A 14,827-nucleotide genomic window follows, 5' to 3' on the forward strand; every position below is an offset into this window, starting at 1 on the left:
CAATCAAAAAACAGTCCATTATAAATTGCAATCTGGGTCAGGTGGGCATGAGTTAAAAGCATGTTCTGTTGCCAACACGTTATTACAGTTTTAGGCTTTCACAATGCAATTCAGGGAAACAGATCATAATTTTGGTGCGCTTTGAAATGAGTCATTAGTGCATTCTGGTGCATGTTCCGCAGCTAATTTTCTTCACAAAAGACAAACATAGGCTCATTGTGTTCAGAACAACCCAGGTTATGACGACATCTCATATTCTAACTGTACATCAAACAAAGTGATCATAAACGCTGACACTGTTTGTGACATGGGTTTTAGGATATGGAAATGTGAAGTGCACATTTGGACTCATGGGTGTTTGGCTTGCTTATACGACATCAAAGAGGTATTTATTATAATCTTCCAACGTCTCATCTTTCAAAAATACATAGAGTCTTCTTAATTTACAGAATTTTCCTCACTCAGACAACAAAACATTTGCAAAAGTTTCCCAATTAGCGGGAGTGATGGGGCCAGGCTGCAACTGTCGTATGAGGTGTTCAAGTTCCAACACAAGTTCAGCAGTCAGTAAAAATAAAATAAAAACATACAGTGCTGTGAAGCGCAGAGACAGAACTTTGACGTCATGTATAGCATGTTGTACAGCCACTGCTTTCCAATTTAGGGGGTTATCAGTGCCCAAATGTGCAATTTTCAATCCGTATAGGTGTGAATGTAAAGGGCTACAATGTAATGTAGCCTTAAAAACATTTTTTTCCCCCCACGTCACGAATTTGGCAAAGTGATGATGAAAAAGATTACATTATAAATGCTTCTACACGCTGAAAAGATTGAGAAATTGGTAATTAGTCAAACCAAATCTGTGGCCGAACCGACTGTGAAGCCTGTTTAACTAGCACTGCATGTTTTGCGCCAAGTTGGAGTTGTGCGCATGACGCACACGTTTGTATCGATTTACAGAGTTGGCATCTGTTTCTTCCCCACAGTGGCAAATAAAATATAATAAAACTCATTTAAAAACGTTAAAAATCTATATCTTGTCTTTCTATTCATCTTAATTTTAACCTTAATGTAACCTCGTGGGTTATTCACTCTTGAAAACAACGTCTAAATGTGACCCCTATAGTGTTGACAGTGTTAACAGTTAAATGTAAGAACATTATCATTTCCCAGACAAGGCAAGATCTCTCCGCAGCTCTGGCTACATGCTCAGGTAAGAATTATACCAGTTTGTCAACAGAAATCAGCAGGTACAATTTTTCTTCACTTCAAACCTACTATGTCAGATTGTGTTTCACTTGTGTGTTTCACAAAGTACTCGTTGTATAGTATACTTTCTACGGTGCATAATAGATCCAGAAAATATGCTCAATATATCACCAGCATAGGCAGATAACACCATAGTGCCCATGAAGCTCATCACTAAGCTAAGGACCCTGGGACTAAACACCTCTCTCTGCAACTGGATCCTGGACTTCCCGATGGGCGACCCAGGGGGTAAGGGTAGGCAACAACATGTCTGCCATGCTGATCCCCAACACTGGGGCCCCTCAGGGGTGTGTACTTAGTCCCCTCCTGTACTCCCCATTTACCCACGACTACGGGGCCAAACACGACTCCAACACCATCATTAAGTTTGCTGACGACACAACAATGGTAGGCCTGATCACCAACAACGATGAGACAACCTATAGGGAATTCAGATAATTGGCAGTGTGGTGCCAGGACAACAACCCCTTCCTCAATGTGAGCAAGACAAAGGAGCTGATCGTGGACTACAGGAAAAGGAGGGCCGAACAGGCCCCCATTAACATCGACGGGGCTGTGGTGTAGTAGAGCGGGTCGAGAGTTTCAAATTCCTTGTCCACATCACCAATGAACTATCATGATCCAAACACACCAAGACAGTCGTGAAGAGGGCACAACAAAACCTTTTCCCCCTCAGGAGACTGAAAAGATTTAGCATGGGTCCCCAGATCCTCAAAAAGTTCTACAGCTGCACCATTGAGAGCATCCTGCCTGGTTGCATCACCGCCTGGTATGACAACTTCTTCGCATCTGACCGTAAGGCGCTACAGAGGGTAGTGCGTACGGCCCAGTACATCCCTGGGGCCAAGCTTCCTGCCATCCAGGACCTCTATACCAGGCGGTGTCAGAGAAAGGCCCTAAAAATTTTCTAAGACTCCAGTCACCCTAGTCATAGACAGTTCTCTCTGCTACCGCACGGCAAGCGGAACCGGAGCACCAAGTCTAGGACCAAAAGGCTCCTTAACAGCTTCTACCCCCAAGCCGTAAGACTGCTGAACAATTCGTCAAATGGCCACCGGACTATTTACATTGTCCAATAACACATTTGTATATTTGGTACACATTTGAGGCGTTATAGTTGGTTTATTCATCATCATCCCGTACAACTGATATACGTTGAGTCCACAGCGAATTAAATGCTGACCTGCAGGTTCACCTCTCAACACTGCAGCAAACATAGCAGAAAGTAAATGGCTAAAGAAACAGTAACACAAATATTTACAAAACTTTAAAATAATAAAACTTTAAAACAATAAAAATTGAATAGTAGGGGTACTTGATGATGTTGTGAGGGGTCCTTGATGATGTTGAGGGCCTTCCTCAGGCATCGCTTGGAGTAGATGTCCTGTATGGGTGGGAGTACAGTACCTGTGATGTACTGGGCCGTCTTCAACACCTGCTGAGGGGTATTGCAGTCGAGAGCGGAGCAGTTTCCATACCAGACCTTCCAGGATCCAGTTGCAGAGGGTGGTTTCCAGACCCAGGGCCCTGAGTTTGATGAGGAGCTTGGAGGGAACAATTGTGTTGAATGCTGAATTGTAGTCAATCAACAGCATTCTCACATACTGTAGGTGTTCCTTTTGTCCAGGTGGGAGAGGGCCATGTGGATAGCAATGGCATCTTCCGTGGATCTGTTGGATCAGTAGGCAAATTGGAGTGGGTCCAGTGGGCCTGGCCTTTATGTGGGCCATGACCAACCTCTGGATGTACCTCATCATGATGGGGTGAGTGCAACAGGACGGTAGTCATTTAGGCATGTCACCTTGGTTTTCTTGGGCACTGGAATGATGGTGGTTGACTTGAAGCATGTGGTGACTACAGCCTGGGATAGGGACATGTTGAAGATGTCTGTGAAGATGCCTGCCAGCTGATCAGAGCATGCTCTGAGGACGTGGCCGGGGATGTTGTCTGGTCCTGCAGCTTTTTGAGTATTCCCTCTCTGGAGAGTTTTCCTCATGTCAGCCTCGGAAAGCATATTCACCTTGTTGTCCGGAGCAGCAGGGGCCCTCTTGGATGGCTCAGTGTTGGTGGCCTCAAAGCGAGCATAGAATTTGTTGAGCTCATCGGGGAGAGAGGCATTGGTGGGAATCACACAGCTGGCTTTGCCTTTGTAGTTTGTAATAGCCTGTAGTCCTTGTCGCTTCATTGTGTGTCACATTGTAATTCCAGTTTGTGGTTTCGAAACACTCCTGGAGAATTGAGTCTGCTCCGTCCATCCTTTGTCTCACCATTCTCTCTGTTGGTGGCTCCCTCTTTAGTAGGTTTTTGTATGCAGGGAGTAGAATCAGGGAGACATGATCTGATTGGGCGAAGTGGGGGTGGGGGGTGGGGAATGACATCTGGCGTCCCAGATGTTTGGATATGTTTTTAAATAAAACGTTTCACGTTTTTCTCCATGAAGTAATTCAACAATGTGTGTGCCGCCATCTTGTTTATTTCAAATCTTCTCATTGATCCAGACAGGTGAGTGTCATTCAACGCAATACTTGATTTCTGAGTTGCGCTCATGACATGCGGCACCTGAGAGAAAATTTGCAAAAGGTGGCGTCTTACACATTGCTGGATTACTTTATGGAGCAAAAAAATTATTTAGTTTAATAATGGAGCATTTTTAAAATTCAAACGAACCACCTGCAACTAGACATGGAAGTTTAAAAGACATGCATCATCTTCATGGTCGGGAATTGAGGAAGTATCACCAAGAAAATGTTGGTTGAAAATTCTCTGTCGAATGCATTACACTAAGTAACAATCAGCCAGCTGGAACAGTAGTAATGGTCTGTTTTATAAGCTACACTAAACCAACATCCCTCCCTCCATCATCTCTCTCTCTCAGGCTGTTCCTCATCCCTCCCTCCATCATCTCTCTCTCTCAGGCTGTTCCTCATCCCTCCCTCCATCATCTCTCTCTCTCAGGCTGTTCCTCATCCCTCCCTCCATCATCTCTCTCTCTCAGGCTGTTCCTCATCCCTTCCTCCCTCCATCATCTCTCTCTCTCAGGCTGTTCCTGCAGAACTTCTCTGCCGGCGCCAGAGTACTCACAGACAAAGCGACCAAGGTTTTCCTGGTAGCTGGGGACGAGGATGGTGATGGCAAGATTGGAGTTGACGGTAAGAGATCTTTAACCCAGCTCATCATGGTTGAGGGACACTGCAGGGATGATATGTTGGTGTACTGGTAACAAATAAATTGGACATATAGCTAGGGCCCAGAGTTTTTACTGACCACATGACATTAACAAGGAAAACAACACTAGAGGAGATTTGCTACATTGACTGCCTTGTGTGTATAAGAGCAAGAGGTTTTTGTCTTTTTTTCAGTACTACTGCAGCAGGTGGACACTGATTTTCTGATTCGTTGACTGCATCGTATTATTCAAACATGAACTATAAGGTCAATATTCTTGGTTGAGCATATTTTGCACAATACTAATGATAATTTTACTCTATCCACTTTTCACAGAGTTTCTTGCCCTTGTAAAGGCATAATTGTCCGTTGACCAAGATCCACCGCTTTTCATGGAACCAGAACTCCTAGCAAGAATCACTAACTTTCAGCTAAATTTATATTTTAATTTATCAACTGCCTGCTGACTATATTTCTCAACATGGAGCACAATGTCCTTATAGTGTATTGTTAGTGTTATTTGGATGTGTTATAATGATCTGAAAATGGCTTGTGCAAATTGTACAATCGTATCTACACTTTCGAGGAATAGTGAAAACCCAGTAATAAATACTATTTTGGTGTAAACATTGTCTTTCCAGCTTAGCCTCTTGATGCTTTGGAAACCAATGTGGTGAGAAATAAGGCTGAGTTCCAGATTTATACTGTATGTGCTGTCTTGTGAACTCCTATGTCACTATCACACCAAGACAGTACAAACAGATCTGGGACTCAGTGTTTTGGGGAACATTTGAGGAGATTTCAAATGTATCCTGTGTGTTTATCTATGAGGTCATTGCTAGTGTGTGGGGTTACGAGGGGAGAGAGAGAGACATGCACCTGTTTTAATAATGCCCAGATCGGAGAGTGGAGTCCTGTAGGATTTGGACCAGGTCCTGGCATGCTTCTAGTGTGGGGGAAGTCCTTGGGCCTCACTGGTATACTTCCTAAGGGATTTGCAGGGGATATATTTCACATTACTCTGATAGAGCCTTGCAGGTCTGCCCGCCTGCTGCCCCCTCATGGATTCTCCCTCTCTGGATGGCACTTCCTCTTTGGTGAACGGGACAACGTGCTGGAGAAAACTGACACTGCAAAAGAATGGCCAAGAATAGCCTTGTGTCATTATGTTGAATCAGCGGGACATTTTAAATACATGTTAAATACAGTGTAACCAGTGTGTGGGGTTCCCTTATAAATACTTAAGGAGATGGTGGTATTTTCAGTCATGTCAGATTGTGTTTATCTGCATAACCTGTGAAAACTTGTGGCACATCTTGCAATGTATTTGTAGGTTGTTTATTTTACATATACTTCAAAGTTACTTACAGTAAATAATTTAAAGTAGCTAACTAACAATTGTCCTATTATAGCTTATCTGAGATAATTAATTCCATATCCTCTCATTTAACAGTCAAAACATGTACACAGACTGTGTTTAGCCAATCAGTGTATCACTGACCCCATTAGTGCAACATAGTAACTACCCAACTAAGAAATGGATCCGTAATACAACACGCAACACTTTTGCGACATAAGCGTGCCGCAATCAATTCATTTTCCAGACAGAAAAATAGGTGTCGTGATAGTTTATCCCCGCCCCCACCTCCAGTCAGAGATAGGACAATGATGCCACCTGCAGAAAAAACACAATGTTCGCTATAAACTTTAACATACATTTGCTGTAAAATTGCGTAATGAACAGTTAAACATTATGGTGGAATGGTGCATTGCTTTCTGTTCAATAGCCAAACCATGTGAAAGTAATAAACAGTTTGTCGACGTTGGTTTTGGGTCATATTTTCCTTTATTTTCCAAGTACTCTGAGCGATATAAAGGGTAACAAAAAGATACAAATGCAAAGGACTTGAGCGTGCAGTATAGGCTAGACATGAAGTATAGTACAACTTACTGTAGGCTACTCCACATGATCGCATTACCGTTATAGGCTTACAGAAGCGGCAGACACTTTTTGGCTATGCACATTAGTCCGGGATACACCAATGAATGTGGAAGATTATTGGGATCATACGTAAATTTGCTTTCACGATACATTGCATGATAAAATCTTAGGCAATCATAAGAATGTTGCAAGTAAATTGCTCTCATGTAAAATATAAAAAGTTTAGTGTAGCCTCATAAATGTAAAATCATAAAAGCATCATATTGTCTCTAAACCAACACGGTTTACGCACATCCAATACTTCACCTTAATGCAATGAGTGACTGGAATCTCTTACAAAGACATTCAGAGTAACACAAAATCGTTGTAAACAGACCTCTCAAGTCCAGTATATTACACGAAGACTACAACCCTCAGTAGAAACCTCACCAATGACCGCGTTGATATCCATAGGCTAAACGAACCTCTCAATATAAACGGTCGGAATCTTTTTAGCAACCGTCGATTCCATCCCTATCACTCAGCAGAACATATTCTTAGCAATAGGGGATATTATGGACTTTTTTCAAACGCACCTTTTAAGCATCTTCATTTAAGAAACTTAAAATAGATCGGATCTCTTGCCAGTGGACAATCCCCCCACCCCCTCCGGTGTCGGTTACATTATGCCTCGAATTTCGGTTGAGTGAAAGTATATAAGGTCAGCAGTATCGATGGGAACATCACTCGCTGCAGTCGCCTGAAGTCTTCTCTTTCAACCGTTCGCCAAAGACGTCCAGAGGTGAGTTTCAGTGCGCTGCGAAGGAAGTACAGGAACCCAGGATCCAGAGAATGGCAACAGCATCCAGGCTTTTGCTGTACATTTGATCATATGCGCACTTTACACTTTACGTGGGACTGCAAGCCGTTGTGTCATCCAAAACACCCAAAGGCTGAGATTTTGTTTCTGTATTTTTTGGCTTTATATGGACGCACCCCGGAGCGGGATGGATTTTGACAATTGCAAATCAGTTTCTCAGATGGAACGTTTGGAATGCAACATCAACATCTTTATCAAATACCCACATGTGCAGTGGGCTGCCTTAACTATCAGGGCTTTCCTTTTGGGAACCACTAAAAACGTTTCAATTGGATATGATATGAATTCCCAAATTACACCCATTGGTTGAGACAGACAGATTTAAGGGCAGCTTGACACATTTGATTTGATCTGTCTCATTGCGTTATAATCCCACGGATGGTGAAAGGGGCTCTGCTATTATCAAAAGACCACCAGCCAAATGCTGGTAAACAGTGGCTGGTCGGTTTGAAATATTTGTTTGACATCCTGCGTAATGAACTGGATTATCTATTTGAAATGAAATAAGATGGGTTGAGTCGTGCTGAAATTTTGTTTGGTAGAAAGTCTGAGTGTTTGGTGATTTGTTAATATTTGTAATCATTATTTTTGTGCCCTGGTATTGCACAATATAATCATAGTTTAGTACTTACCTGGTAATAACCTCTCAAAACATGTTGTAGATTAAATGCAATGCTCAATACCGAACGTTGCATGCTAAATCAAAGTTGTATTAAAGTAACAATTTCTCCCTTTTTTCAACATTCAGCTCAAAATGGCCTGTGCCCATCTGTGCAAGGAGGCTGACATCAAAACCGCATTGGAAGCGTGCAAAGGTAGGCCCTAGTTTGTTTACTTCCCCCTCCACCTAAAAAGCCCTTTCAACCCAATTATGTTGTATGATAAATGTGAAATTAGCAATATGAACACACGATTACCTCTCTAGACTGTGGTTGCATTGTGTGTTACTCGCAGGTTACACATTAGGTATATATCCTTCCTATTTGCGTTACAGCCGCCGACTCCTTCAACTTCAAGACCTTCTTCCATACGATTGGCTTTGCCTCGAAGTCCGCCGACGACGTCAAGAAGGCTTTCAAGGTCATTGACCAGGATGCAAGTGGCTTTATTGAGGTGGAGGAGCTGAAGTAAGAGCCATGCACCATTACAGTACAAATAACAGACAATTGATTAAATCAATGCAGGAGACCGTCCACTTTACCCAATTGTATCGGTGCGCAGGCGTTCTAAAAGGCAGTGCGCATTGGTGCGTTGGTCTGCATACATTCAAATGAAACTAAACGAATATTTGTTTCTCTTTCTCTAGGCTGTTCCTTCAGAACTTTTGCCCCAAGGCCAGGGTACTTACCGATGCAGAGACAAAGGCTTTCCTCAAGGCTGGTGATGCCGATGGTGATGGCATGATTGGAATTGATGGTACGAAACATAGCATACATGGGATAATCAATGCGTAAACCAATGTCACTTGCATACAGTGGTGTAAAGTACTTAAGTAAAACAACTTTAAAGTACTAATAAGTAGTTTTTTGGGGGTATCTTTACTTTACTATTTATATTTTTGACATCTTTTACTTTTACTTCACTACATTCCTAAAGAAAATAATGTACTTTTTACTCCATACATTTTCCCTGACACCCAAAATAACTCGTTACATGTTGAGTGCTTAGCAGGACAGGACAATTGTCCAATTTACACACTTATCAAGAGAATACATGGTCATCACTACGGCCTCTGATCTGGCAGACTCACTAAACACAAATTCATATTTTGTAAAATTGATGTCTGAGTGTTAGAGTGTACCCCTGGCTGTCTGTACATTTTAAATACAAGAACATGGTACCATCTGCTTTGCTTAATATAAGGAATTTGAAATGATTTATACTTTTACTTTTGGTACTTAAGTATATTTTACAAATTCCATTTACTTTTGATACTTAAGTATACTTAGAACCAAATACTTTTAGACTTTCACTCAAGTAGTATTTTACTGGGTGTCTTTCACTTTTACTTGAGTAACTTTCTATTAAGGTATCTGTACTTTTACTCAAGTATGACAATTGGGTACTTTTTCCACCACTGCTTGAATATTAATAACGATGTTTATGATCTGGTGTCAATCTATATTAAGGCCTAAGATATGAAAGTAAATTCATGTTATAAGACACTGGAAAGGGTTAATGTTTGTCTTTTTCTTTTGCAGAGTTCGCTGTATTGGTTAAGCAGTAAAGAGCAACTGACCAAGAACTCACCTGAAGGAACAATATTGCCCAAGACCTCCCCATTTCATCTGAATATAAATACTTTTTATACATTTGCTTGCAAGAAGTTTCCTCCTGTGCGGCACACTGTCCAAAATGATGATTGTGAATGTAGCGCAGATGTGTTCATGTCTTATATGAATTTTGCTTACTGTAAAATCTATGATGCACTTTTCAGGAAAGGACGATAGATAAAAAATAATCAATATTCTTTTGGAATAAAAGGTCTTTGTATTATTTCCTATTTAATTAATCAAATGTGTTTATCTGAGTTCAGATGCCATTCTTCACACCCATAAAAGGAACCGGTTTATATGAACTGTAATTTATTCGCTATAAATTATACATAATAATTCATAACACATAGTCTATTTGTCATGTTTTGCTGATAAAAAAAACACGATGATCATTGTGCAAGTACAAGTTTACGCACAAAGGCGCACAGGCACACACAAACCGAGGTGTGTGAGAGAGAGAGAGAGAGAGAGAGAGAGAGAGAGAAAGAGAGAAAGAGAGAGAGAGAGAAAGAGAGAAAGAGAGAGCGAGAGAAAGACAGAGAGAGAGAGAAGGACAATAAAAGTCAATCAAATAAATAACAGCATGGTGAAGCACCAATTTAGTTTTTCCGCCCTCATATGAAAATAGGCAACATAAATGTTCTACTTAAACAATAGATTCATCTATAATTGACATCCTATCCTAGACTAGAGACAAGGATTGGGGGTTCAAGTGATTCCAATTATGTTTGATACAGAACCGTAGAGCAGTGGTTCCCAACCAGGGGTACTGGGACCCCTGGGGGTACTTGGCCTATCTACAGGGGGTACTTGAGAAGACTCATCAGACCATAGGCCTACTGGTAAAATGCACATGAGGGGGAATACTCCAGGGGTACTACGGGCAGAGCTAAATTCAGTTAGTGGTACATTAACCGAAAAAAAGTTAGGAACCATTGCCTTAGAGTCTGCATACATACAGTATATATGGACAAAACACATGCTTCAATATGTTTTATAATGTTTTTAGTCAATCAAATGTATGTTTAAAGCCCTCATCAAATGCGTCTCTATGGCTTGATGTGCGGTATTACAGTTGGCCTACTGACATTACTTAGCAGCCCCACATGGGAGTATAGTCCATGCGTCGGCGTTATGAGTCCACTAGATGGTGGCAAACCCAAAGACAGTGAGTAATCTTCCCAGGGCAGCGTTTCCCCTAAATAGAGCCAGAGGTGCGTACTGAGGTGTATTCAGGGTAGTGAAATATAATATAATTAATATAATAATCATGAAAGCTGATGCGATTCCCTCGATAGGTTACATTTCTATCTGAACGTTAACTGTAATGTTACACTCTCCTGAACAGGTACTGTGATACTGATGGTTTGTCGGGACTGATGATTCATTGACAACTGTAACATTTTAGCTAAACCTAACCCAACTACGGAAAGAAGTGACTTCGCGTAGGAGGTTAGGAGAACTAACGCAGCAGGTTAAGATAATGAATACATCAGGTTAGGAGAATGAACGTCATTAAAGGGTGTGTGTTAGGCTTAGCTAAAATGCTACTTGTCAACAACTGTGATCCCCGACGCTACAACTAGATGAAGCTGTACTCCATCTAGCCACAACCGTATAAACCATCAGTCCCGACAAACCACCAGTAGGCATACTATATAACACCGGCCCCTGATGTATGTTTGAAGAGTCACATTAAAACGGAGAACGAACCATGAAACAACATCTCGTGCAACTTTTTAAACCATACACCCACAAAACGGGAACACTAACTGCCATTGACTTAGGCTACTATAACCATGTCAGGCAGAGCTGTCTGATTTAGTCATTGACTTTTGGTATTGGACATTTGGCGATATAGTTACACTGTCACGAGGAAAAAGCCAGTGCAAACAAACATAAAATAGCGCCAATAACATTGAAATATGATTTAGCACCACGGACAGCGGCTATCGGAACCCCCTGCGACCAGAAGTTTCAGGACCATGTAATGTCATGTAATCATAATACGCTGAAGTCAGAGAATTAATGCTGTTAGGCTATTATCTAGAACTGCATATGATATGTCTACACAATTTGCTATATGATTAAACCCAATAAGCAACACACAACCGTTTCTTCCGTGGCAACGGAGCATCTCTAATCCGTTTCTGTTCGACACCGGATTAGCCAAAACAAATTACGACTATCGCCCTGGGACAATGAGAAGGCTTGCTCCTGCAGCCAACCCATGTCCGTACGTAAACTTGTAAGGAAAATTAGCAAATGTAAATGAATAAATTACCGGCCAGTAACCGTATAGGCGATGAGGTATCAGAATGGCGCATGACATCACCGCCTGTCGGTAAAGCGCACCGCTCGATCCGGTGTCCTCCTCAGTCTCTCTTTCACATACGACCAGGGACAGGAGCCTATTGAGTTCCCCTCATGCATCTGACGCTGGAGCCCCAAATCCTAGAAAGAGGTTTCGGACATTGGACATGGAGACCTTAGACGCACGATTTCTCGTTCGTGCGCCCAGGCACAAAATCTTATTTGAGAGGTCAGGCTGTGAGTGAGCGACCTGCAGGAGTAGTTCTAATTATTTTAATTACAAACCTTGAATCAATTAACTACATTTATATTACAATGACCATAAAGTGGTCCCAAGGGAAATGTTTTCTCCTCATGCGTACATGTTTGGAGAGTTAGTGGAAACGCAGAATATAGCCTACACACTATCCACACCATCTCTCCCACCAAATATGTACCAGAATAAAACAGCAATATTAAACAGTGAAAATACAAGCCTAATATGTCCTAAAGGATCAGTGATCCAGCCTACTACTACTCCTACTCTTTAAGCGCATGTGCCCACTCGATCATTTCAGCAGTCATGCAATTAATTTGTGCACAAAAAGTACAATACATGCAAATGTAATAACCGTGGGGCTAGAACACTCAGTCTAAAGGTGCATTTTACTTGGAATATTCAGCCTATATATGCATGGTACGTTTAAATAAGGTTCACTTGACCTGTCCTTGAGCGACCTTTACCCACCTACTTTGCACAACACACTAACGCCTGCGGTCTGGGTAGGGCTCGCGCGGTCACTAGCTGATGCGCTCGACCGCTCCCTGCTTCCGCTGCTGAAGCTGTGGTGGGCAGGTGCCAAGTACTCTAGTCTTTAAATCCCCACGCGCGCGCCGTGGTTCTTCACTGAATTGAACTGCTTGCAAGCTGGAGCTGGTCTATGATTGTTGTCTGCCTCCGGCTATAGGGGATATTTAGCGATATCCCTACCTCAAAGGGTGTCATATTTCTGGTTGAGTGGTGCCACTTGTTATTAAACACGCCGAGGGAATTGTCAAGGCTAAATGTCAGACTTTGTTTTAAAACGTTAATGATGAGAATCATAACAGGATATGAATTTGATAAATAATTCGTTTTATGCAGATTTTGTATTTAAAAGGACACAAATCAGATGCCATCTCTATCACGGATGACATCCTATGCAGTGCACTCTCTCCCTAACACTAACACATGCACATCTTTACAGTGAGAAGTGAGCCCACATGCAGGTTGTACACCTTCAACTTTCCCCTTGTCCAATGATGAATAATAGCTGTTCTCCACAGTCCAGAAGCAGGGTATCCTCCAAGGGATAGGGTTAATGCACTCTCTGCATACCTCTCCGTTCACTTCCACATACACTGACATTGTTTCAGGGTTGTCCTCTGAAGGTATAGGCATTCTGCCAATGGTCACATTTTACAGGCTGCCCAAATGCAGTATTTAATTTCACTGCTTCAATAACACTGTGAAGAATTGCAAAGATAAGCATTGTTCTAAATGGATCACTCTGTTAGATCTCCTATCGCTATGGGTCGCCAGCAGCTACAGTGATGATACTAAAGAAGTGTGACCATTTATATCTGAGGGATGGCCTGGATGACCTCAATAGAAAGGATGCAATCTCTCTCTCGCTCTCTCTCTCCATTTCCCAAAACTCTTTTCCAAAACAGATGACATAGGCAAATGTGTGTGTATGTGAGTTTATGCGTGCGTGCGTGCGTGCATGTGTGTATGGACCCTAATTGACATTAAATCATCATGCAGAATCAAGTGGGACATTGAAAAACAGGGTGGCCTTGTGTCCTTTAATCAGAACGCTGGACAGTTCCATGATAGTTCAATATTTACCCCTGTCCGGCCTATAGTGTGAGAGAAGGTTAAATAAATTGTCATGATGACATTTCGTGATAGACAACCCCTGTTGTGTGTGTGTATCTGTTGAGTTTAGTATTATTAGATTTGGAGGGGATAATCTAACCCCATCTGGTGGGTCCAACAGAGTAGCAGGGAATGAAACATTTGGTCTGTTTAAGTCCAAATGAGGGCACATTTTTTGACAGATTTTCAGGGGATTTGGACCAGAGGGTTCATTCTCAGGGGGCTGTGGGCTACTATACCACACAATGTATACCTCCACAACGATTTCAACATCCAATATCCACATACCCAGTTACACACTTTATAATTGAATCTGGTTTATTGGAACTTGACTTCTCTCTGAATGCAGTTTGCTTTCTCACTGAATGACCCTTTTCACTGAGGACAATATACTGTATGTGTGACACAAATACCAGCTCTGGGACTGTTTGTAGAGGGAGAGAGAGAGAGAGCGAGAGAGAGAGGGGGATATATATATATATAGAGAGAGAGAGAGAGGGGGGGGGGAGAGAGACAGACAGACAGAGATTAGCCTTGTTTACATCTTGCGCTAACATGTGAGTTTCGTAATCTGATCAATATGATCCAATAACTATCTGATCAAAATTTGTCGCGTCTACACATTTTATTAAAATGTGTCTTTTATCCCTTCTTCCTTACGCAGCATACCCTCCACTGTGTTTGCATTGTGAACAGACTAGCTGGTGCCTCCCTGTTTGGAAATTATTTGACAGATATTCTTTCAAAATAATATGGATTTATTTACTGATGCAATATGTCAATGGTGCTACCTGTCAAGGATTTTAGAGGCCAGTACAATGCTGAATTAAATTATTTGAACATGTAGATCTGTTTATACTTGATTGATATCCAGACCCTCTCTTTTAATCATCCTGTGTAAAAATGTGGGCAAAATCGGAATGTGGACAAGATCAGGACAAAGGGCGCATTTTGGCACCAGGTATAAACAGGGCTAGAGAGACTGCACATTTTTGTACCATAGTACTGTATTATAATTCGAGAAGGGAAGGAGAGGGGGAGGAGGACTGGGTTAGGTGTGTGGGAGGAGGGGATATAGAATAATGCACTGATGTCTTAATTTG

The 14,827-nt window shown here is 41.8% G+C and overlaps 1 protein-coding gene across 1 annotated transcript; it reads left to right on the forward strand.

Annotated features, from left to right (window-relative positions):
- Nucleotides 1–7,050: 7,050 nt before the first annotated feature.
- LOC129833382 (parvalbumin beta 1) lies at nucleotides 7,051–9,731 on the forward strand. Its single transcript, XM_055897950.1, has 5 exons — nucleotides 7,051–7,157; nucleotides 7,984–8,050; nucleotides 8,230–8,362; nucleotides 8,542–8,651; nucleotides 9,437–9,731. The coding sequence occupies exons 2-5, from the start codon at nucleotides 7,990–7,992 to the stop codon at nucleotides 9,460–9,462; spliced, it is 330 nt and encodes a 109-aa protein (XP_055753925.1). The 5' UTR covers nucleotides 7,051–7,157; nucleotides 7,984–7,989; the 3' UTR covers nucleotides 9,463–9,731.
- Nucleotides 9,732–14,827: the final 5,096 nt, after the last annotated feature.

The sequence above is a fragment of the Salvelinus fontinalis genome, chromosome 34, assembly GCF_029448725.1.
Source record: "Salvelinus fontinalis isolate EN_2023a chromosome 34, ASM2944872v1, whole genome shotgun sequence".
Lineage (NCBI taxonomy): Eukaryota > Metazoa > Chordata > Actinopteri > Salmoniformes > Salmonidae > Salvelinus > Salvelinus fontinalis.